The sequence below is a fragment of the Bactrocera tryoni genome, chromosome 4 (assembly GCF_016617805.1).
Source record: "Bactrocera tryoni isolate S06 chromosome 4, CSIRO_BtryS06_freeze2, whole genome shotgun sequence".
NCBI lineage: Eukaryota > Metazoa > Arthropoda > Insecta > Diptera > Tephritidae > Bactrocera > Bactrocera tryoni.
The window spans coordinates 71,042,522-71,068,282 of NC_052502.1; the positions used below are offsets into that span (position 1 = coordinate 71,042,522).

Below are 25,761 nucleotides of genomic sequence, written 5' to 3' on the forward strand. Positions count from 1 at the left end.
TATAAATATTTGTATATATCATGGACAAGTATATTCTCGTATTTATAAGAAATAAGTACTTGTCTCCACAAATAATAGAAACAACGCACAGTTCAGTTTTTAAGAGAATATATACTCGTAAGCATTTGTGTATGTGATGGCTACTCAAAACAGTAAATGCAGAAAATTGTTCGACTCAGGTTGTCGGTCCATGTGAACACGTGTAACGTGTGAGAAAGAATTCGTCGATAATGAGGGTCGTTGTATTGGCTCAGACTAAGGGCATTTCCTCTAACCATTAAGAAAACTGTTAACGCCAACACTAAGCATGCATATTAAAAGAAATAGATACATATATACCACGCAGATACTTACATTCACAACTAATAGTAAAAAGACAACTTTTTTGTGAATTGCTTAAAAAACTACTATAAGTACAAAATTTATTTGTTATGTACAAAATACTTTTGCAATTATTCTAACTATTAATTTAATTGGTGTTCAAAACTACATAGTTAGTATGTAATGAAAATACTTTAAAAATCGATAACATTTACGTCTATTAACTAATCTAATTAATAATTGCCAACAGTTTAAAACTTAATATTCAATTAAGCTGTCAGCAACTGTTAAATAAAAACTTTAATAATATCATGCAATCTATTATAATTACAAAACTTTGTCACTTCACTTAACAAACTAAAATATTTAACAACAATCTTAAACAATTGCTTGTCTCTTCTTTTTCACAACTTTTTCAACATTATAAAAATACTCAAAAACCAATCATTGTAAACTTAATACAGTAAAATACACACTACGAATGAGGTACATTTAGATTATGGAGAATTCGTAAAGTGTCATATTCTGCAAGTCTAACAAAACGTACTTTACTCACTTGCTGTACTTAAGATAAATAAAACTCAAACACATTGTTCCTAAGTCATTGGGTTCAAAAAGTACATTACAGTCTGCTGCTCTCGCGTGTGGCGGGCGTATATTTGTCATGACCATTGTTCGACAACTGCAGATGCTGTGGAATCACCGCGGGACGTCCATTATGCGGCAGCACTTCGTCCACTGAGAACACAGAATTGTCATGACCGCGCATTTGACGTGTGTGTGCCTCCAGACCATCGATTTTTTGTTCGGTAGCTGTTGTGGTAGAATCTACGTCCTTTGGTTTGCCTTCCAATAAGAAACAGGTGATGAAGAAAAGCACTGAACCTATTTTAGCGTAGAGAAAATACAAAAGAGTTAGTAACGGATTGGCTATCGGTTATTGTTATTTACAATTCGAACTTACTTATGCCATAGAAGCCTGCATAAAAGATCATGAACGCCTCACGGAAACCGATCATCTTAGCAACTGGGTCCAACAGGATGGGCAAATTACCACCAACATTGTTCATTACGAATAAGAACACGCCAATGGTTGAGGAACGCACTTGCAATGGCACAATTTCCACAACAATCGCAAACACGATACCGAACCACATTTCAGCGAAGAAGTAACTGCAACCCAAAGTAATCATAGCCCATAGCGGATCATAGTACACCGAGCCGAATGCGGGTAATGTAGCGATCAGCTGACTAACGGCCAATACTAAAGCACGTGAACGTATACCCATTTTAGCGACAATTTTATCGGAGACAACGCCACCAACAACCACACCGACACTACCAATACCAATGGTAACGGCGAACAACCACCAGCCAAGATCCACATCAGGGAAGTAAGCATTGTAGTAGAGATCAGCATTATAGGCAAAGGTCATGCCACCAGAGTGACGAATGGAAGCGGCAATCATCAACATAATCATAGCAGGATTGATGATCACTTTCCACAAACCAATCTTTTTGCCATCACTAGTGCGATCGGCTTCGCCAATAGCTTTTCGCTCCGGTTCCTTAAGGGTGGTGCCGGTGATCGCGGCTACAAATACGGCCAACACGCCAGTACCCAGGTAACACATACGCCAGCCGAGATTGAAGAAATTCGATTTGGTAATATAACGGCCCACAGGGAAAGCAATACCATAACCACCATAGATGCCCCAGTTGAAAATGGCCATAACAAGTGCGCGCTTATTTTCGGGGAAAATATCGGACATGATGCCGGTGGCTAACGGATTGCAGCCCGATTCACTGTAGAGAAAAGAGTTAAATCAATAAACATGGATATTAAATAAAAGTTTCATAATATTAAGGCTTACCCTAATGCCATGACCATACGCAACAGCAACAGCTGCCAGTAGGCACTCACAGTGCCTTGCAATATTATAGCGACCGCAAAGATTAAAGTACAAACTGTCAACATTTTGACACGATTGTATTTATCTGCGGCGAAACCCATAAAGACACCAGCAATTGTAAAGACCAATATGAAGGTGGGACCAGCAAGTATTTGATAATCAATACCCAAACCATTGTAGTTCCATTCGCAGTATGCGGTGTCATTCAGTGATAAAGCAACACAACTGCAATAAGTTGAAAGAAAACATTAAAGAAGTGTACAAAAAAATATTAGCTGCACGCTTTGCATACCTTTCTTCTTCCATGACTGCCGCACATTGCTGTGGTAGATCGTGACGTGTGAACATGGTATTATTCTGCTGACAAGCCTTATCGCCATAATCCAATTCAATGGCGGTCTGTTTGGAAGTAACACCGATGAGATAATGACCCAATTCGCCGAGTACATAGCCAATTGTGAGTACGGCCAACGCATAGGAGTTGTAGTAACTGCTTACTTTCTTAACTATTGGAACCATTTTCTGTCTTAAATAAGTGCTGAAAAAATAAGGAAATGAGGAAAGGACATTAAATAAAATGTATTTTAAAATCAGAAGTGGGATAAGCAAAAAAATCTGAAGTGGAATATAAAAATCGGATAATTTAAGGAAAAAAGGTGAAATGGAATATTATTAAAATTAGATGTCTAAATATACCCTTCACAAATAAAAAAATTTCCATATAAGAACTTCATTTTGATCGGCCCGTTTATATAAGCATGCTATAATGGCCCGACCTGAACAGATTGTACCGTTGACTTGGACAATAAACCATGCTATTTCATGAAGATAGTTAAATAAGCAAGTTTTCCATATAAGAACTTGATTTTGCAAGTTCGTTCAGTTTGTATGGCGACTAAGCTATAGTGGTCCGATATCGGCGGTTTCGTCAAAGGAGCTTCTTCTTGTGAAAAAAAACTACGTGTGCAAAATTCTATCGTAAAAGCTAAGGGACTAGTCCGTGTATAATCAATCGGATCGAGATAACTAAACCGACTCAGTTCACCGCGTTGATCATTTCTATCATTTCCCGACGTTTCCTTCTGGGCACTACCAACTTCGTGGCAAACTTAATACATACACTCTGTTGAGGGTATAAAGATGTACATTTCTAACATCAGCATTTTAAATCAACAAACGTTAAAAGGGAAGGGATAAATACAAACAAGCGATACATTTTCTCAACAAATTATCACCCAGAGCCCATAAATGGTTTATAGTGTAATTTAAATATATTTGTGTTTAAGTATCTAAATATACACAAAACCAGGCTCCGTCACTTGTCTACACTTTAACGTATTAATTGCCAATTGTGCTACAATTCCGAAATAGTAATTTATTATTATTTATTTGCCAACACAAATAGTCACGATAAATTGCCGCTATGTTTGTTCTCATCTACATATATGTATGTATGTACATAAATTTATCTGAAGCATATATGTATGTATCTATATGCACGCTATTGCTTGCTATATATAATATAATCCTTGTAGGGAAAACTATTTCTGTGATCGATCCATTAGAACAATTTACATAACTTCACACATACTTTTGAACAAAATATCAACACCTTTTACGGCCTAATTTGATATAATTAAAAGCTACATAGTGGCTGCCAAATTGGTGTTTACTACTAGAGCCGCGCTCAATATACATACATACCTTTCACTAACATATATTTTTCCTACAGGGTTAATGCTTGTTTATACACTTAACAATGATTTATAGATATCGGCACTATTGTAATTTTGCAACGAATTTCTCAGCATGTTTTGTGTGTGTGTTTAATAAATATTTCTAATAGTTGCACTCATTTTCAACGTGTGGTAATATTTTAATTGCACACTCTTTTTAGCAAACATATTTTTTTTAGATTCTAACTTTGGATATAGAATGTTTCACAAAGTTTTGCCGAAAAAACGTGACTGGTATTTGAAAGGTAGAAAGGAAATTGCTTTTTTGCACGTTATTAGCATGGCAGTTAGGATGTTAGTGCTACCATTTATGGAAAACTAAAGCAACGAAAGCAGAAAATTGATTGCAGTGTATAGACAAACATGTGACATTGAAATATGCAATTATTTTTTAATAGAAACATATGTACATATGTACATGGAAATGCTCGTAAGTGCATAGTGTACTTTTGCTTTAATTATTATTAATATTGTATATAATAATATATTTTTTATCGTTTTAGAAAAACTAGTCTTCTAAATGTTAATAACTAAAGCACTTTACTTAAAAGTAAACGTTTAAAAACATCTTTTAACATTTTTGGCTTGTTTGTATGCATGCACAAACATGAAATTCAAATACGAGTATGTACGAACTAAAACGGTTAAAAACATGTAACCATGTATTTTGTTTTTGTCTTTTCTCTACACGCCAAATTGAAATAAATGCCAATTTATTACTTACAAATTTGTCTACTCTTATTTTTCAGCGAGTTTTTATGTTTTTATTAATTATTAAATTTAAATTCAAGTCTTCAAAAATCAAAATACACAATATAATTAGTTGATGCTAGTAGTAGTAGTAAAGTGAATTTATTGTAATCGATAACAATTTAAGGTATAATACACAGTAGTTGGTAAGACGTGAGACCCGTGCAGGCAATAATTCAAGGGAAAGAAATTTTCATTTTAAAAGAGATGCTGTTAATTAAAAAAATATTTATTCAGATATTATTGTAGGAAATATTAAATATTAGCACAATTTTTATTAAAATATTTAATAAGACAAAATATGCTAAAAAAAATTGCCGTAAATAGCAGCTGCCATATTACTGGTTAAACAAGATTTTGGCAACACCTCAGCTTAGCTGTATGTATGTATGTTTGTATATATACATGTACGTAAGCATGCACATACATATATTTAAGAAATAGTTAAATTAGTTACATGTGCTTCAAAAAGAATATGTTGAACTTGTTTGTATTTCTGTAAGTAATAGTATGACATATTATTCCACGCCTAAACAAGCACGTGTGTGTGAGAAGTTTCGCCTAACATTGCTATTGTATGTTTCTTTATTTGCATTATTATTATTTTCACTATTATTATACATAGTATACATGTTTATATGTATGAGTGTATTTATGTTTTGCCTTTTCCACAATTCAAGCGGATATGCCGGCTAATGGATTTCAAATGTAAAACAATGTTTGAGTTCAAAAGCCAATTTGAAGGTTAGCGCGAAATAGGAAACTACGGTGGCAAAAAATGCACAATCACCAGCAGACAAACGCAAAAGAATGCATACTATACCACCAGACACAATATTGTACAATACAAAAAAAGAACAAAAAAGAAAAAACAAAGAACAAATTTGAAACATTTTGTAATTGCGATACCTTTCATTTAACTTATATGCATTAAATTAATAAAGCATTCATTGAATGAGCATAAATAAATTGTTATATTTCATTCTTTCATGCATTAAGCAGATACATCAATCGCAATTTGACAGCAAAGCTTTGGAAAAAGTGACAGTAGGAATGTTTTGATGTCATTATGAAATACAGCAAGTAGCCAGCAAAACACAATAAAATAGATATAAGAAATATTATGAGATTGTCGATTCGCAATTAAGATTTTACTTAGATACTACCGAGATTTTATTTTGCGTTCTGCGGTTTTATGCCATTAATTGGCTTCGCGCACACAAAATGATTAATAAATGTTTCCATACACATTATGTGGTTGACATAAATGTATAAAATATTCCCAGAATAATGAAGCAGGAACCACAATTCTTTTAGCAAATGGATGAACCGGAATAAAATATGAACTATGAATTTACATAATAGTATAAGTAAAGTGTTTTGTCATTTAAATATGCCATACGACTGTTTCTAATGGTATTGTTAAAGAAACTGAGGCTTATGCAGGTATAGAGACTAATAGTTTGCGATAAGAAATCTGCTCATTTGTACAAAAATCAATATACTATTAGTATTATAACGGCGTAGTTTTGAAGAAATTTGTTATGAAAAATATTTGTATGTTCTAAGCGCTAAATAAACAATTGAAAACGTAAATTTTAATCGAAAATGTTTGAGAACACGAAGTATGCAAGCGCGAAAAGTGTTAAGTAAAAACATTTTTTTATTTATAATTTTAAACTTGAAAATAACTCTTTTCTATCCTGTATTTTGTACTAAAAATTTTTTGTTTGTTTCTTAATTCGATTTAATTTTCAGTAGGCTATTTGGGATTAGAAATTTTAAAATTATTTTTAAAATTTTCGGGACTACAAAAAAAAATCTTTTAAATATTAACTCAATAATTTTATATTTTTTTTATTAATTTTGGGTTTTATATGCAACTCTGATTAAGCAACAGGTGTTTGGGGACCTTAAGTCTCATAACAGAGAGTAACTTAAGAGATTTTATACTTGCTGTCGTTCTTATGTTATATTTGCCCGAAAAATAACGAAACGAGATTGTTTTTCTAAATACTTGATGCCAAATCGATTATTTGTACCGTTATCCTGCGATTGTGTGAACGACTTTTTCTTCTTTACAAACATTAGTGTGTGATTAATTTCGGAGAAATACAGTACAATTACAGAAGATAAATACTTAAAGTGAAAAGAGCAAAACAAGTAATTGATTTATGTAATTAAGAATATTACTTATGTGATTAAGAATCTTATGCGGCTAATTAGTGTACGCTTTCACAGTTAAAGTGAAGCTGACTGAACAGGTGAGTCAATTTCTGATCGATGTCGGGCATTTACATATGTAGTTGTAGGGAAATACATATACAAGTATAAGTATATATATATATATATACCTAAATATATATACATATATATACATATATGTATATTATAATTACATATTTATTTGCATATGTAGAACAGTAGAAAAGTGAATGTTGACAGTCGAGTGAGAGGCTGTTGTGAGTCATTTTGGGCAGTTGAATTAAAAAAAAGTAGTGTATAAAAAATTTAAAAACAAATCAATAACAATAATAAATGATGTAAATTAATGCATTTTCACGCTTTTTAACTGTTCATTAATGATTATAAATTATTTATAAATATGTATAATCTACATTTTCATGTAAACGCCCTATAATTAAACTGTCAAACCAACACAAAATTGCCATATTGAAATCAAAATTCTTGATAATTTATATTTTTTGTGTTTGGCATGCATTAAGCCAGACAAGAATGCACAGCACTGACAGTTTGTGCAACAAGTCTGTCATTGACTTTGTCTAAGAATTTCAGATAATCGCAAGCGAACCGGTTATTTTACATGGTCCATGGTAAGCGCCTTGAAATTGCATGACTGCATGAATCACTATGGCTTCAACACGAAATAAGCACGTGCAAAAGAAACAAATATTACTTAAAATACGGCGAAAAAAAACAAATAAAAGCAGACGCTGCAGCAGCACAGTCAAAACTGGATGCGAAGTTTGGGGCATCCCCTACAGTGAAAGAGAGCAAGAGTGGCTTTAAAGACGCGAGCTAAAAGTAGACGCGGCAATCTGTTTTCAGGCTAAAACGAAGCTGGTAGACCATGCACTCGGAGCTTGAGAATGACGTAAACGTAAAGTAAAACAGAAGAAAGACATAAGGAAGCACACAAAATATAACAACTGATGAAGCTTATGGAAATTAACTCAAGCTAATTTTAGATGCGCTTAATGACTAAAAAACTGATGTATGTATATACATACATATGTACATATGTATAGCAAGTTTTAGCTAGTGAAGAGTTTGCAAAATCATGTATGGTACATATGTATATATTCCGCTTTGAAATGTTTATCATTTACCGCCTATATTGGATCAATATTGCATATATGTACATATGTAGCTGCAAAACAAGCTGACCGATCGAAATCAACTTAAACTAAAAGAACTTATTATTTGACAAGATATCTACCCGAAATTTAGCATGGATTATTGTGTAGGGCAAGGCTTTAATCTCTGAGTAAATGGTTTAAATCGAACCACTATAGCATGTAGCTGCAATACAAGCTGACTGAGGAAAATCAAGTGCCTATATAGAAAACTTTTCTATTTGATAAGATATCCTCACGAAATTTTGCACGGATTATTGTTAAAGATAATGCTACAATCTATGCACAAAATTTTTAAGATCGAATCACTATAGCATATAGCTGTCATACAAATTTAGCGATCAAAATCTAGATGAAGATGTTTTTATATCCTTTAATGCTTTAAAGAATGCATCTCTAAAGGGTATTACAGTTGAAGTTAACGAGTATTGTTGTTTTTCATATCTTTTTTAATCATTTGTTTTTTTTTCAATTCATAAAATATCAAAAATTTGATTTTAAGCTTGAATTAAAAATTTTTCCCATTTTTTCTTATTTTTTTCTTATTAAATAGAGATTATGATTTAATTAGAGCGTTTCAACAAAAATATGCCGCTTTATCTACTAATGATCACTTCCAATGCCAGGCATACACTACTGTCAACTTGACTGACATTTCGATTAATGTGTTGTGACAACCGCGCTATTACGATTTGTCTTTGCAATACTTTGTGAAATATTTTTGCAGCATGAATTAGCATAAAAGCGCAACTGCTTCGGTAAAGCTAAATACGTTTCAATTGAACTATTAGAGTCAGTAGTGATTTAGTGGAAATCAATTAGAAAATTGTTGTACTGTTAAACGCTGACTGCGAAATATGTCAAATTGACGTCTAAATGTAATAAAATTTTCAAAAAGACAACCATAAATAATTGAAACTAAATTTTAGGAATGCGTAAGTAATACAGTGACTACATAACTACATAAGCCTGCATGACTGCAGCCTACATTAGAAAATATAGTTCTGTAAGTGACTTGTTTACAGTTATTTAACATGCAGCCGACTACTATCTTGACACATTGCATTACATATGTACATATATGCATTTAGACGGAATACTAAATACGCAGAAATTAAGGCACAAATTATTTGCAAACAAGTACAGTCTTGCATGCACGAGAACTTTAAACGAAACGCACATAAATTAGCCCTCAAACCGGTTAGCCGTTGCGGTAGTGCAAATGTCGTTACGGTCAAGCGCTTTGCGCACTTACTTTAACTGTTTTAATAATGCCTTATAATACAGAGCAAATTAATTCGAAATAATTTGTTGTTGTTTTTTAAAGAAAATTTTATAAATAAACAAACATACAGCTTAGCAACAATTGCAAAAACAACTAACCGGAGAGGGCGTGTTTCTTGCACCAGACATATAATTTTTTTCATTTTTTGCTGTGGCAAAAAAATATGCGCTGCAGCCAATTTTCACACGACACATTGCAAAAGGGAGCAGCGCCGAAAAAACAAGAAAAACGCTAAATTAATTAGCTGCTGATTTTAGTGCAAAAAAAGTATGCGTTTTTAACTTGCTCATTGGTAGATATATACTTAAGTAGTGGCCAGCTGCCTTTAATGCACACAAATAAGTATGTGTGTATGTATATAACAAAGTGGTAGCACAGGAAGTTTGTAAAAACAAAGCACGGCGACTTTTATTTTAATTTTTTTTTCTATTTTCTTTTTTTACATTTTTTTTTTAAATTTTCGACTTCTTTCCTTCTTGCAGTACGCACTTAATTTGTGTTGTTTCTTGGCAACCTGTTTTGCATATGCACTTAAGTGCAATTGATTTATATGAGTTGCCATAAAATTTAACGATCTTAAGATAATATAAAGTCAGCAGAAATACAATAAGAGTTTTATTGTCTTGTAGTTTTGCTTGGCATATTAGTGAAAAGTGGAGAAATGCTACTATAAAGATAGTTATAATGCTGTGCGTTAAATTTTTGATGGTCGGTAGCAAAATTAAAATCAAATTCTTCTATGAAAACTTTTTCATTTGTGAAGAATATTATAACCGAAATTAATGGTTTTTCTTGTTTTCATATATTTATTAACCAGAAATTTAATTTAATACTACTTTATTAAAATAAAATATTTTGAAAATTCTTGGAGTGTATTCCTTACAAGTATAATTTTTCACAATACTGTAAAATACCATAAAATATATTTATTTATTATAATTTCTATAAAAATAATAGCCAAGCTATCCGCTATATTTTTTATCACGCTAACTCAATCACAACAATGAGAAGTGCGTTGAAAAGACATGCATAGGCAGTTGGCAACGCCAAAAACAGATAGCTCAACAACAAATGTCAACATGTAAACACGTGAATAGAATGTAATTTTTTTTTAATTGAATTATATGAAAGTGTGGCTTAATGCACACAAATTCTTAAGTGCAACTAAAATAAGGGCTTTTTCGAGTGCTAGATAATTGCCTACATTTTAAAACAATTTAACAGACAATTACAAGAATATGTCTATGACAAATTAGATGCAGCAGGTGTGCGCTTTAAACATTTACGAGAATTTCTAAAATTCTACTAAAATGCAACAATTTTCGTATAACTTTACATATTCTCTCACCTATTTCTCTTTAATTGTATGCTAGTTATAGCTTTTTTTTAAGTGGTTTATCGCACATATGCAATCACTTGAACTTAGAGTGCTACCGCGAAATGCAACCGCCGCCAAGGTTAACTGGTTGTTCCCTGCTTGCAGCAATACAACAAATATACATGTGTGTATGTTTGCTTACAGCACAATGTAAGAATACATTTGAATAAAGGTGTTTAGCAAACCTACATACAAACATGTGCCTATTTATTAGCGGCCAAAAGCTGGGCAAATTGTAGGTAAGAAACAATTAATAGACATAATAAAATACGGCTTACTTTTATCGGTGTACATATGTATGTAAGTATGAATAAATGCACGCGTGTAAGTACACATTATAATTTAAATAGCATTATAGTTAAACAAGTTTACATATCAATTCTGTTATTTTTATAACTTCAGGCGGCGCATGCGCACATTTTTACATAGGTGGCACAAATATTTGCAGTATCATTTATTAGTACACACAAATATATTAGATTTATGGCAACAGGTGGGCAAATGTGAAACATTGCATAAATAAAAATATTGTCGTGCCAGACAATGCACACCGGATTCACAGCTGTTTAGCCAGATGTGGCAATTTCACATTTATAATTGTGATATTGAACGGTTTGCATTTATATTTATATATGCGATTAAAGATCTTTACTATTATATAATGTTCATATATTTATTAATGAAATGCAGAATGTTTGTTAATGAATTGCAAAAATTGCACGCTTAGGGCTGAAAATAAAAAAATCGATAAACGTGAAAGTCGAAATGGCAGGTGTGCATGGTTATGACAAAGTATTTGAGCAAATGATTAGATAACCGAGAGATGCTGAGTTTGAATAGACTGTGCTGAGTGATTGTGCATTTGATTTCGAAATTGTTAATGTACAAAAAATAAAACACGAAATGATATAAAAAAACAACAAAATAAAAGACTTATTTGAAAGTATTTTTTTTATTAGAAGGGGATTATATGTATGTAGGTTCGGTGCAATCAAAGTTAACGTTTTTTTCTTGTTCTCAAAGGTTTTACTTAGAAAATTTAACACAAGTTTTAATTTGCTTAACCAGCTAATTAAAATGACTAACTGCTTATAATTACAATATTTAGCTAGAAATTTACGATTTCGCAAAATTAATCTAAGGCGTTGACTGGTGGCTGCACAAAAAGTCAAGAGGCGTTAAACGATGATCAAATGCACTTTGTCTATACATACATATGTACATATGTATATAGCACATTTGCATTTGTCGCAAACAATTAATTAAAAAGTGAGCACCGTTGCATTAGTCAAACAGTAAAATATAGTTATATTCAAATGAAACGTCTTACGTAGCGCTTAATCGTTTGCATATTAGTTATGAATATGCATTAACTGGGCATATGCTTAACATGAAAATATACGTAATATACAATGTACGTAAACATATTATTGGTCATATAGAATGACTTTCAATTTTTACACGTATTTCTTGTTTTCATTGCAACGCCTTTTAATAAACTCGTAACTCTTTCTGTGTCATTGTCTGTGCTAACGATTTGATTACATAACATATGGATATTTAGTTAGTAACGCTCAACGCTTGATTAGCGTACAACTTTAAACTTATGTATGTAGGTATGTATGTATATTAGACCGTTACTGATTAATATTCATAATTATGGAGTACTTGTAGTTATAGTTCGTAAATACCTACATATGTATCTATGTATGGAGTGATGTACATAGGTTTAATGTTATGTTAATGTTCTGTACTTTTTCATGATCGCTTAATTACACTATATTTGATTTCTCTTTCGTCAAATCATTTGAAAAATGCAAAATATATGTATGTTTTATGTGCTTTCTATGAATTAAAGTCCATTCAAATTAATTTTTGATTTTTTTTTTTGTGATTCGCCATAATTGATTGTTCTAAATGTCAATATGACAACAGTAGTTGTGGAAAAAAAATATAAGAAAAGCCATTTAATTTTGCTTCAAATTATTTTTAAAAACATCTTTAAGCAATGAAAATTTATTAATTAAAAATTTAACCATCACTTCCGCAAATGTTTACTCTTAAATATTTCCCTTTACTGGCGCCACCGGTACGCAAGCATTCAAACCATTCATCATGCAATTAAAAATGCGCTAATTGGAGTTACCAAATATAACAGGAAACTTATCACACGTTTAAAGTGACAGTCGGCAGCATTTTGGGCGCAGACAGCGTTTTTTAAACACTTGTGAAAGTGTTGATTAGTAACTTTGCGTTATTACTTTCGATTAGGTGGCTGTGGTTTTTGGTGAAAAAAATGATAAAAACAAAAGTTTGCATATTTTTTTATATGTATGTGAAAATATTATTTTCGTCTTATTTTTAAATATTTTTCCATTTATTGTTCTTTATATGTTGTTATTATTGTTTATTTTTTTATATTTTATTTTTTTTAATTTTTTTGTTAATTTTTTTGTGAACAAAATCAAGTTATTATTAATTTATTTATATTTTGCAAATATGACAAAATCGCTTTTAGTTTATTTTATTTTTTTTTTTTTTAGTTTAATTTAATTTAATTTCTTTAATTAATTTAATTTAATTTTTTAATTTTTAATTTTTATTAATTAATTAAATTTATAATTTTATGTTTTTTCATTATTTTAATCCTTGTTTTTATTTTCATATTTTTTTTTACATTTTTTAATATTCTTTATATTTAATGAATTTCATGCTTTTTCATTATTTTAATCCTTGTTTTTATTTTCATATTTTTTCTACATTTTTTAATATTCTTTATATTTAATGCATATTTTTATTTGCAATATTTCTGTTGCTCTTTTTTTGTATTAACGCAATATCCTCTAATTCTGTTAAGTGTGTACATACTTTAAGTTCACACATTCTCTTTGTCGCTTTGAAACTGCTTATCTGTCACTTAATTAACCTTGAGTTAATGTTAGACATTTATACATATGTGCTATGTATAAGTTTCCGAACAATAGCATAGAACTGAGGGAACACTAATTTAAATTGTCGCGTACACGCAATGTTTATTAATGAAATTTTAGCAGCCAAAGCTGACAGCCAAGAAATGCATCGACTACTGATACTCTAAATCATACCGTATAAGCACATACCAACTTATTAAAAATACACAGTTAATCATGCACATTGTAGATACGTGTGCTGTTAAGTATGCAACGCGTGCTGCTGCAGACACAAACTGTACATTATTAATTACCACGTGTTCACACTTACTGCAGCTATGCTGACATGCTGCCATAAATATGTACATACATACATACATGCAGCAAGTATATAAAACTGCAAAACTTGTGTCTCTCACATATACGCATACATATGTATACCTACATTCATAGATATGTATCTAGCTTTTAACCGTTGTCAATTAAAATCCATTTATATTCCTAACACAAATTAGGCGTAATGATCCACATATGTAGTTGCAACTTGCACCTACTCAGTGCTAAGCAAAGTTGCTTTCGTCTGACAGAATTTTGTTTATAGCACTGCACTTAGCAGCTGATTGGTTATTAATCAGCGTTATTAAAAAGAAATATGATTATTAGTAAAGTGAGCAGCATACGTTGTAAGCATGTGTGTAATACCAATAAAAAATTGTAGGTAAAGTAGTATATTTGTATGTACTTATGTACCACATTTCGTGTAATTATTTATAAGGACTGGCAAATTATCGCGTAATTAACATTATCGGCTATTAAGTGTTAGTTTACATTTTTCAAAAAAATTTATTAAAGGAATTGGCAAGGTTGATTGACAAATACTCGATTATTTACGGATATATTTCATTAACGGTGCTTCAGGCAGTTTACAAATTTTAATTTTAAAATTGTGTGTCATTTTTATTTTATATACTATATTTATATTAAAATGTACATACATACATCATATATGTAAGTATTAAAAAATGCACTCCATGCCAGCAACACATTACCGCTGGTTCTAGTATTTAGCTTTCTAACGATTATCACTTAATAAGCGTTTAAGTATAATGATAATGATTATTTTTTTTTTGTAAAGAACCAATATAAGCATAAGAGCAAATAGCTTTAATTACATACTAATTGGCTTGCAATTGCTGCAAAAAAATATGTTAGTTACAGCATTAATTCATAAGTTTTTACTGCTAAAGAATACTCGTACATAGAATTACTATTATTTACAAGGCATATAATATAGAATATAATTGTTAGTTTTTGCAGCAATTCATTTTTTCCAGTAACCAATTTCGAGATGTAAATAGACTGTGCGAAATATGCTACTTACACACAACTATGCATTTTCATTATTTCCCATTAATAATTTTTCATAAATTTTAATAGTTAATGTGAAACTAATAAGCAAGTATAGTAACGAGTAGTAGTATGTTATAAATGTATGCAAAAGACAAACATTCACAAGCGTAGTATATTTACTACCCCATAATTATATGAATGACTGTTGTTTTAATCCGCGCTCTTAATACAATTAAAATATTTACACTTGTAAAATATAACACATAAATCAAACACATTTAAATTTATTGCTTGTAATTAATTTTTGACAGTATGTTGTAAAATACATATTGTATTGTTTTCAGTCGGAACAACAGGTGAATGATCGAAGCTAATTTCATTATAGTTGGAGTTCTTTGAATTATTTAATTAAATTACAATAAAAGTTTCTTAATGCTTTTGTTTTCAATGTGATTAATAAAATAATAGACACCGTTGGATAAAATACCTGAATACACAATTTTGAAAAACACGTTGACTCTGTGGCAATAGCGTGCATTTCATGTTTACTTAGCGAACTTTTTAATTTATTGAGCATTAATAATGCATTCATCCACTTAAATAATTATTAAAATTCATAATTTAAATGCAAAAGTAGTTTGCGAAAAGCTTCAGCAAAAATATATGCCTCCCGACATAATTATGTTAATGAATATTTATGTGTTCATTTTCACACATAACCACAGCCAAAAATGCTAATTTTCATTTACAAACATGTGAAACACATAAATTATAAAATAATCTTAATTAAAAATCACATCAAATCAAACTTATGTTCTCACAATTACTTTCACTGAAAATAAATATTTAAAGCCAGTGATGAGTGACAACAAAGAATTTGGCAAATAATCGATTATTGCTGTAAAGGCTCGATGGAGTTGTAGAGTTTTAATTATATAGAAAACAAAAAAATTTATATTTAAAACAAAAAATATTCAGAAATAATTTAAAATAAATTATATTATTAAAAATCTGCTTCAATTGAAAAAATAGCATGGATAACGAACATTTTTATTGAAACTAATTTGGATAGAAATTGCATAATTGTACTTACAACTCGCTACTTTTGTTAGTTAATATTGCAAGCCATATTTACATTTCTTTGTATAAATACATGTTAATGCAAAAAAAAAATAAAAATAAAACTACATAAAAAAATTAAAATAAAAAAAAAATTTATGAAATTATTACTTTATAATTTTCGCGATATTTTTAAAAAAATATGACATAATAGTTTCATAATTTTATGAACATATTTTTTTTAGTTTTTATTTGTTTACTTTGTTTCATTAAATATTTTTTACAACGTCCACAATGTGCACGCATAATTGCCAGTTTAATTCACCGACTTATTTGCACAGTACATATGTACATACAATCATAGAAACAATAGTCATTACGCCTCTAACTCGTTTATGAGTAGATCGTTTGCTCGGCAAACATAACAACTGTCAATATTTACCACATTTTTTACATGACAAATCGCTTAAGTGAATTGTGTGCGCTTGCAATAAAAAAATCAGTGAGAACAAATAAAAACTGATTGCTGGACGTGTACAAACATGCATTTGTTTGTATGTTGCATGTTGGTATGCAAGAATTTTGTGATGCTGGCAAAAAGTTGTGCAATAAAAAATGTTTAACTATCTATGAAGTGTGAATTAGCAACATATACTTATGATTTTAATTACTTATTTAGTATGGCTATTTTGTTTTTAATGTTTCATATACCTATGTATGTACAACATTTTTATTGGTGCCAATGCGCAAGCAAATATAAACAATTGGCTGTGCAAATTTGAATTAATCGGGCGTAAATGTTTGAAAGTTAAAGTTGCACATACAAACATATATGTATTTGGGAGAGCATGCATAAAAAATTATTTATGTGCAGCTCATACATACATACATATATGATTTGATTGTTATTAGCCACCTGTTTAACTAAAATTAATTGTTGCTTAATTTTTTTCAATATTTAAATAGTAAACGCCACAAATTTCCGTATAATTCGTTAATATTTCTATTGTTACAGTTAATAAAGTGTAATTATTTTTATATGCACATAAATAGCATAGCCATGTGCGTATCTTAAATCGTGTAATTATAAATTTTGGCTTAGGTAAACGTCCGACTGACCATGATTGTTTGATATAAAATAAGCCATTAAAAATGTGTTGTTTTGAAGATGCGATCACAGTATATATGGAGAAGAAGTACTAAAGTTAATAAAATCTCAAAATATTCTAATCTTTTTTAATACTAGAACATAAAAAACCGCAATCGAAATATTTTTAATGAATATCTTCAGCTGTTAAGCAGGAAGTTATATACATAAATGTTTTGTGTATAAGAAAAAAAACTTGAATTGAAGAAATTTTAAATAATAAAAAAAATAGTTAAATAATAAAAATTTTTAAATAAGTGCGGGCTTTTCAAAAAAGTTGAACAAAAAAATCTTAAATAATCAAAAAAATAACTTATCGAAAAAATTAAATAATTAAAAGAAATTTAAAATAATTAAATTGTTTTACGACATTTACAAAAAAGTTTGAGTATTTAAATAAATATTAAATAATTGAATCATTTAACACTAAAAGTTCTAGTCGGTAATTCCGATTAATAAAATAAGGAAGTTAAAAAAATATTTTTATTTTTGTGCTCTTTGTCTTTGGCTTGAATAAGATAGAGAAGTTAATAAATTTGCTTGTGCTTTTATAATTTTTGCTGCCGTGCTTCATTAAATTCGACGAGCGTTAAACACTTTTTGCAGTAGCTACATGCTTACTGCCTCTGAAGGCTAGGGAATGACAGTTCACTGCCCGTTAGAAAAACAAAAACTCACTAGATCTGAGTGGGAATATTTAAACACATGTAATAAAGATGCAGTGAATCAATAAAGTTTACATACACCTAGTTCTATTAAATTACGACACGTTTATTTGTTTATTCACTCATCATTCATCATTCATTTATTGATTCACTGTATATTAACTATAATTTTATTTTCATATAAGTTGATTTAACCTCAAAGTGTCAATGATAATCTAATAGATTATTGAGAATTAGCATATAAAATTCCAAGTCATGATCGACTTGTTCAGATTCTTTAAGATTGCACTAACTTAAACTAGTGATTTTATTGCTATATTTATTTTTGAAATATGCAAATAAATTTAAAAAATTCTAAAAAAACTAAATAGTAAAAACAGCAATTATTAACTTTTGCATAGCAATGAAGTGACAGGAGCCCTCTTACTTTCATAATTACATAGGCTGCAGCAACGAAAACTCATTTGCATAAATGAGCCCTTTCACAAAAATAATAACAATTAGCGAGCGCTACTTGAGAATAAACACGAATACATCTAATAAAAGCAAGAATATTTTCAAATATTTGATTATAATAAAAACATAGTCACTACAAAGACTGTGAGTTTTACTTTCAAAACAAGACAGGGTTCACTTCGGGCTGCAAATAATTAATGCAGCATGTTACATAGTATATAAAAAATGTGATGCGCTGCAATCATATTGCGCAAACAGATAACTATTTCTAAATTAGCAATAGCAATTTTTTTATAAATAAAATGTCTTTAAAATATCTTTGCTGCATTTTTCAACGTTTATATTATGATGTGCATATTCTCCAAACCATGATGCAACAAATGGCAACAAGCTTTAAACATTAATCGTGACTTTATTTGTCGAATAAATCATATTGTTGTTGGATAGCAATCAGATACAATCAAACATGACGCTCATCGCCTGTGCAATTAATTAGTTGCAATGGAAGAAAAACGAACTGTTTCGTTGCATTAGAAACGACATAAATAAATAGTGCTAAAACACTTCGTGTTTTGGTGAAATTATTGTTAGACAGTAAGCTGTGGTTTAATGTCGTGTACACACGTACTTACTAATTTCTAAGCAACTTTGTGTTGCTTTGAAAAATTGTTTGTGATGATATTTAAGATATTCTGACGCAATAATTGCTATGAAAAATTATAGATATTGCACAATATTACGAAATAATAATTTGATTATTGCTATTCATTGGTAGAAGTCAACAAAAAAGTAAACGAAGTGTTCATTTAGTGGCAATGTGGGCGAAGCTTGACCCTTTTTAAACAATTTAGGCAAAGAATTTTCGGAAATATATTATCAAACTGACAAACAATTTTGGTATGCAATTTTTCCACACTTTTTAAACTATTATATAGACAATTTTATCAAAGAAGTTTGAAAAATATGGTTTTATACTAATTACAAAAATATATATTTTTCAATTTTCAACAATGAAATTCACTAAAAACGTAAAATTTTCACATGTATTTATATAAATTTGCACACTTTGTATCTGCTAGTCACTTTTACATTCAGTTAACAACTATAAGTATACATATGCACATACATATATTCTTTTCTATTCCGAGCTATATTTTCCATACTAAACATTAAAACCAGCTCCTTAATTATAATATAAAAATATGAAAGCCGAAATTTATATTCAAATATAGCCATGCGCTAAAATTACTGACACTATTGACGCCAAATCGTATAAAATTCTTGAATAAGAAGAAGAATTTATTAAGCAGTTACGCCTGTTGGTGTTAACTAGTTTTTGCAGTTATGATTTCATATTGAGTTTATTTTCTGGTTTACCATGTATTTGATTAATGAACAATTCTGGGTAAATCAAAATTTTTAAAAATAAAAAATGCGCAAAAAACATTGCATGGATGCTCTCTGGTATTTATTTTTGTGTTTGCGGCTTGATGTTTTTGAGATAGTGTGTGAGTAAATATGTAGATGTAGAACAAGACTTTGAAGAAATTATCTATGAACACATACATGCATATGTACATATGTATGTTTTCTATATTTTGTTTTATTAATTTACCTTATTTGTGTACATATAGGTGTATATTTAAGAGAAAATTATTGATTAATATTAAATTTTAATTTTTTTTTTTAAAAAAATACATTTTTTAAATGATGTTGAAATTCTTAAAATGATATGAATCAATTATTTTTAATGTAGTTAAGTTTATTTTCACAAATTATTAAAAATATTTATTTTTAACTGTAATAAATTGCAGTTATATGTAGGTATACATACATATGTATATACATACGTACATATGTATGTGCATATGTAAGTTTTATATGAAAAAAAATTAAAGAAGTTGATATTTTCAAAATCGAAAAAAATTATTATCATTAAATTTTTTACTCTCACGTTATAAATATTTAAAAAATACCACAAAATTTGTAATTCTTCAAATATTGCCGAAAAATGTACACTTTTACTTGTTCTCAATATGAACTATCTTCCTTTGGCATTATTTAAAAAAAATATTTATAATTTAAAACTTTGAACCAAAAATTTGTGGAAAAATATGTATGTAAGAGTTGATAAAACAGGATATACTGCTTTTATTACAAAACATATTTTTTTGCAATTTTTTTATTAAAATTATGAAAACATATTTTTATTAAAAATGTATTTCAAAATATAAGTCAAGCATATTTATTTTATTTATTATTTATAGTTTAGAATTGGTAAAACACTACTTCACTGCTTTTATTAAAGTAGATGTTTTTTGTTAGCAAAGTTTGTATTTTTAAGTAAAACTATAATTCGTTTTGCTAAAAACTTTTTTAAAAAATTTAAGTTCACAATTTTTACTTCAAATACTATTATATAAAATTATTATTTTTTTTTTTGCTTTATATTTCATTTAAATTATTTACATATTCAAAGAAATAATTCTTAAAAAAAAATAGAAAATATTTTAAATATAATTTAATTTTTATGAAATTTGTGGTAAATTTTAGTTATAAAAATTTACTAAAAAATATTTAGAATAAAATATTGACACGATTGATATATGTATTTTTAAATTTGAAACGCTTGAGTTAAAAATTTAGCTTGTTTATTCATATTTTTTACGCTTTATTTTAGTTTTGCTGGATTTTCCCCTTAATTTTTTCTTAATTCGTGTGATTCAAAAATTCTAAAATATGTAAATGTTTTTACCAAAATAACACTAAATGTACCAATATTTACGATTTTTTGTCTAATAGTATTAAAAATTGTCTGTGCACTAACCTTTGATTATTTTCCAAAAATATATTTATTATTAATCCAAGCTTTGCGTTAATTTCTTTTTAAAAATTCACGCAAACTTTAACACTTTATTTGTTTTATTAAATTGCTTTCGCGTTGTTTGTGATACGAAATGAAGCGCTCTCGTGAAAAAATACCAAAACAATTTCAAATGCGTTAGAAATATTTTTCTTATCAGCGTTTACGCTACACAACTAACCGCGACACTCAATTCAATTGACTTCTGCTGCACAATTGTTTATAAATATTACTATACTATCAACTTAGACGCTCAATTAGAACTTCTGCGCGTACATATGCGACGTTATTAATTAAAACTTATATGTACACAATGCTATATTATCGCTGAACCGTCGCGCAGACTCGAAACACCGTTTATGCGGAACACCGTCCGCTTTGACTTTTGTGAACAGAAGAAACTGAACTTGGACGTCGCTGTTCACTTATAAAGGAAAAATCGCACGACGCGATCACGGCGCCGCACCAGCCGACCGCTTTAAAGCGGGGGTTTATCATTGTTATTGTTGTTGTTATTGCTATTACTGCTGCTGCGACCGCGTCATCTTATAGTTCAGCTGATTTTGATTGTTTCTTAAAATTATATTTTTTGTTTTTGTTGTTTTATACGATTCTTGTTTTTGCGCCTGCTTTTGCGTAAAGCCAACACACTTTGAATTCATATTATTTATATCAGAAAGAACATTCACTGTGCTTCAAACATGTTCGGTATGAACAAACGTGCGAAAACGTGATTCAGCAGGTAATGAACTTGTTGCTGCTGTTGACGATTGGCTCCGATTGTTGCTGCAAACACATTGCTGCTCATTGCTGGTAGACGGCAGACAACGAGCACGAGCCCACTCGGCAACAGCACGCGCTTGGGCGAAACTGCTATTTGTGCACTTGTTTGTATGTATGCAACGCTCACCTGTGCTCATGCTCTTGACTTTCCTTGTTATAGTAACTAATTCAGTTTTACGAATGTTTTGCTTTGCTTTTTTACTTTTTTGTTCAATTTTTTCACTTTTCATTACTTATCGCGTATCTATTGATCATTTGGCTTTGTTTATTTACTTAATTTATTAGTTGTCAGTTATGTGCGTGTCAGAAGTTCAAACACGCCTTTCTCCTACTTATCGATTTGTAATCGACTGCTAGGAAATAATTATTTAACGTTTGACCCGTTGAATTATGGTTCACATTTAGGTATTTTAGTTGTTCTACAATTATTATTAGCTTATTAATTCAAAAAAAAATTAAAAATTTACTAGGAAGTCTAATTAAACATAAATTACACTATAATATGTTCTCTATATCTTTCTCTTGCGTTTTAATTAGCTTTTTAATATGCAGTTAAGCATTTGCAACAACAACAACATTATCTGAGGGTTAAGTGGGCGTATGCGATACGCACATACGATATTCAAATACTTTCGCGTAGTAAAAGTAAGCATTGAAAGAAGGAAATGAAGTGAACAAGGTTTCAAACAAGGTAATTAACCATATTTTATTTTATTTAGTAGTTTGAGCTACATTTTACTTGAATAATATATTATTAGTAAAAAATTGTAATATAAAATTTCCACCTTGGGAGATGTTTTTTCGTACAGAAATACAAAATTTAAGCCTTCCACAAAACAGCTGATCTATTCAGCGACTTCCGAGAAAAACAAAAAGTGTATTAGTTTATATCTTTATTACTGCTTTTTAGTATCCTGTTCTGATTGGAAACGTATTCCAGTGAGCACGTTCTGCATTGAACGCAGCAAATGGTAATCAGAAGAGGCATAATCTAAGCTATAAGTCGGACGAGGCAAAACTAAAAGCTAAAATAGTTTTTTAACCAGTCTTGTAACATGAGGCTGGCCACATTCATGATGGAAAATTATTGCCTCGTGTTTACTCGCGAATTGCGAGCATTTTCCAGCAATCGCTCGCTTCAATTCGATCAGTTTTTATCGATAGCGGTCCTCATTAATGGTTTCAGTTCGCATTTCTGACATGCAAAATCGTCTCTCAACGTCTTGTAGGGGGAACTAGTTATCTACATACATAAATATGTATATACGGAAAAATGGAAATATAAATATAAGCTTATAGGGCTGATTCAATTGTGAGACTATACTTTAAAAGGCTGTAACTCAAAAACTATTAAAGAAATCAATTCAAAATTTCAGTATGTTCTTTTATGTTATACCTTTAACTTAACGAAATATGAAAACAGGATTTTTTTAATTTCGCCATAGGATTGTTCTTAAAACGCCACCAAAGTCTAACTTTAGCAGAGTCAATCAAGATCATCAAGAGGTTCGACAAGGCGAAAGAAGCCGCAGTGATACGTACATATGTATATTGTTGTTATTGTAATGGCAGAAAATATTCCGCATTTTCCTCGTTTTGACAGTCTTTACTCCGGTATAAGTCCGGTTCCATTCTAGTTGCGAAGCCCCTGCTGTTTTAAGTACTACAATATGTTCTAAATTCATTAACGACGTCATCAAATAAATAATTTTTGGTGCACAACATAAAGCTATGTTTTGAAAAACAAAATCTGTTAGCATAGAAAGCATAGAAAAACTACCAACAAATCTTTACGTCAGTAACAAATCTTAAATGCTGGCTACACATCGGACGTAGTCACATTTTCTTTACCGGCGCGTAAAGTTTTAGTATCATCATCTAAGCCACCACATAATTAACTGTTTATACTCGTATATGTTTATAAATACATATGTACATATATGTAAGTTATTTTTGTTTATAAAATTTATGTGTCTTCTGCTTTGTTTTGTTTTGCTTTCGTCTTTGCGCAGTTTTGTTCAGACACATTTATGCATGTTTAATTTTGAAGTTCAACATTTCTGAGATATTTTAAATTTTAATAAATTAAGTTTGCTTAAAAAATAACAAACAAAAAAAGCGCCTCTTTCTTTTGTTTTAAAGTTTTTCTGGCTTACCAACTTGTTTGCTGTAGTCGTTTGCGCTTTTCTTTACTTTTTTACATTTTTAAACGGAAACGCTTATTTAAATTTTTATAAAAGCATCTTACTTGCGGTTTTTTTTATAAATATATAAATGTGATTTTGTTGTTGTTTTTTCACACAACACGGGGATGTTTCCATTGCGGTTTCTTCCATGACTGTCTGTCTGTGCGTCTGTTGTCTGGTTAACGATTTGCTGGGGTACGGCAACCAGATTTGTGGGTTGGTCCATGACGTTGAGTGAGTCAAGCGCAAACACATGCTAATAAATATACACACACACACGTATGTTTTTGATGTAGTTGTACTGTTTTCAACTTAATTTTACTTTCTTAAGTATTTTAACCATAATCAAACCGCGACTGCATTAAAAGTTCATTAATCGATTGTAGAACTGATTTCCGATACAGATTTGCTGTTACGTGCTACGTTCATATCGATTAAGCTTATAAAGTGTTTTAATTTGTTAATAAGGGCTTCAAGAAAATAAATTAAAATTAAATAATATGAATTACACAGAACCTGTCACTAATTGCTATTAACTGGTTTGTAGGTTCATTTATATAAAATAATCTATATGCGTATTTAAGATGTTTATAACGTAGATATTTTTATGTGAGGTGACACGTACAATATATTACCTTCCATTTGTAGAGAAAAATAAATAAATAAATGTGAATTATTTTTAAAAATAATTTTAATTTCTTCAATTCTTGATTTCATTGAATTTAAAGGCACTTTTCGGTTGCCAAGGCGTATGAGCAACTTTTTGGTAAATATTAAATAACGGAACGGTATGATATGACATTACATCTAAACCGTACATTGCGTGCTTTAATTATTAGCATAGCGACTTAACTAAAGTTTTATAGTGAATTTTAATAAGTTTTATTTTCAAAAATGACAAACTTTTGAGTAAATATGTATTTATGTCTTGACATATAAATTTTCGAGAAGCTTTAAAAATTTCAAGAGAAATGCCTTAAATGCAACTCTACAGTTTGGTGGGTGGAGGAGTCGAATTAAAGTAGTGCTTAAAATAAATATTAATTAAATTTAAAAAATGTATAAACAAATAAATAAAAATAAAAAAAAATAAATAAATAAAAATTAAAAAAAACATAAAATATAAAAATTAAAAAAATAAAAAAACAAATTAAAAAAACTTTCAGGGTGAAGTAAGTTTTTAACGCACAACAATGTTGCAAATTATCTATTCAAAGAATTTTTAATTCAAAATTAAAAATATTTAAATATAAGTACATAAGAGAATTTCTTCTTCTATGCCATACTTTAAATAAAATAATCAATTTTCAATCCCAAAAATTTCAAAGCGGAAAAATAGGAAATTTAATTTTAAAGATGATATAAAAATTGAGAATTGCTATATTTTTGCTTAAGTTTTTTTTTAGAGAAATTTCTATTTATACTTTTAAAGGCTGTGGAAATAATCTTTCTACCCTTAGATTTTGTTTCAGAGTCGATGGCATTAACAGCTCGTACTGTTATATTTTTAAAATTAGGTTTAATACTACTTTGTGTATTTCTTCTAATAAAAAAAAATAAATACATATACATACATATGTATG

At 29.7% G+C, this 25,761-nt stretch overlaps 1 protein-coding gene across 1 annotated transcript; it reads right to left on the reverse strand.

The window, feature by feature from the left end:
- Positions 1-943: 943 nt before the first annotated feature.
- LOC120774367 (putative metabolite transport protein HI_1104) lies at positions 944-21,209 on the reverse strand. Its single transcript, XM_040103962.1, has 5 exons — positions 21,174-21,209; positions 2,527-2,772; positions 2,196-2,459; positions 1,286-2,127; positions 944-1,206 (listed from the first exon to the last, which is right to left on the reverse strand). The coding sequence occupies exons 2-5, from the start codon at positions 2,751-2,753 to the stop codon at positions 944-946; spliced, it is 1,596 nt and encodes a 531-aa protein (XP_039959896.1). The 5' UTR covers positions 2,754-2,772; positions 21,174-21,209.
- Positions 21,210-25,761: the final 4,552 nt, after the last annotated feature.

Coding starts and splice junctions, on each gene's coding strand:
- LOC120774367 (XM_040103962.1), bottom strand. CDS start 2,753: ATGGTTCCAATAGTTAAGAAAGTAAGCAGTTACTACAACTCCTATGCG. Junction 2,460..2,526: donor GCAGTCATGGAAGAAGAAAG/GTATGCAAAGCG, acceptor AACTTATTGCAG/TTGTGTTGCTTTATCACTGA. Junction 2,128..2,195: donor CGTATGGTCATGGCATTAGG/GTAAGCCTTAAT, acceptor TTTTCTCTACAG/TGAATCGGGCTGCAATCCGT.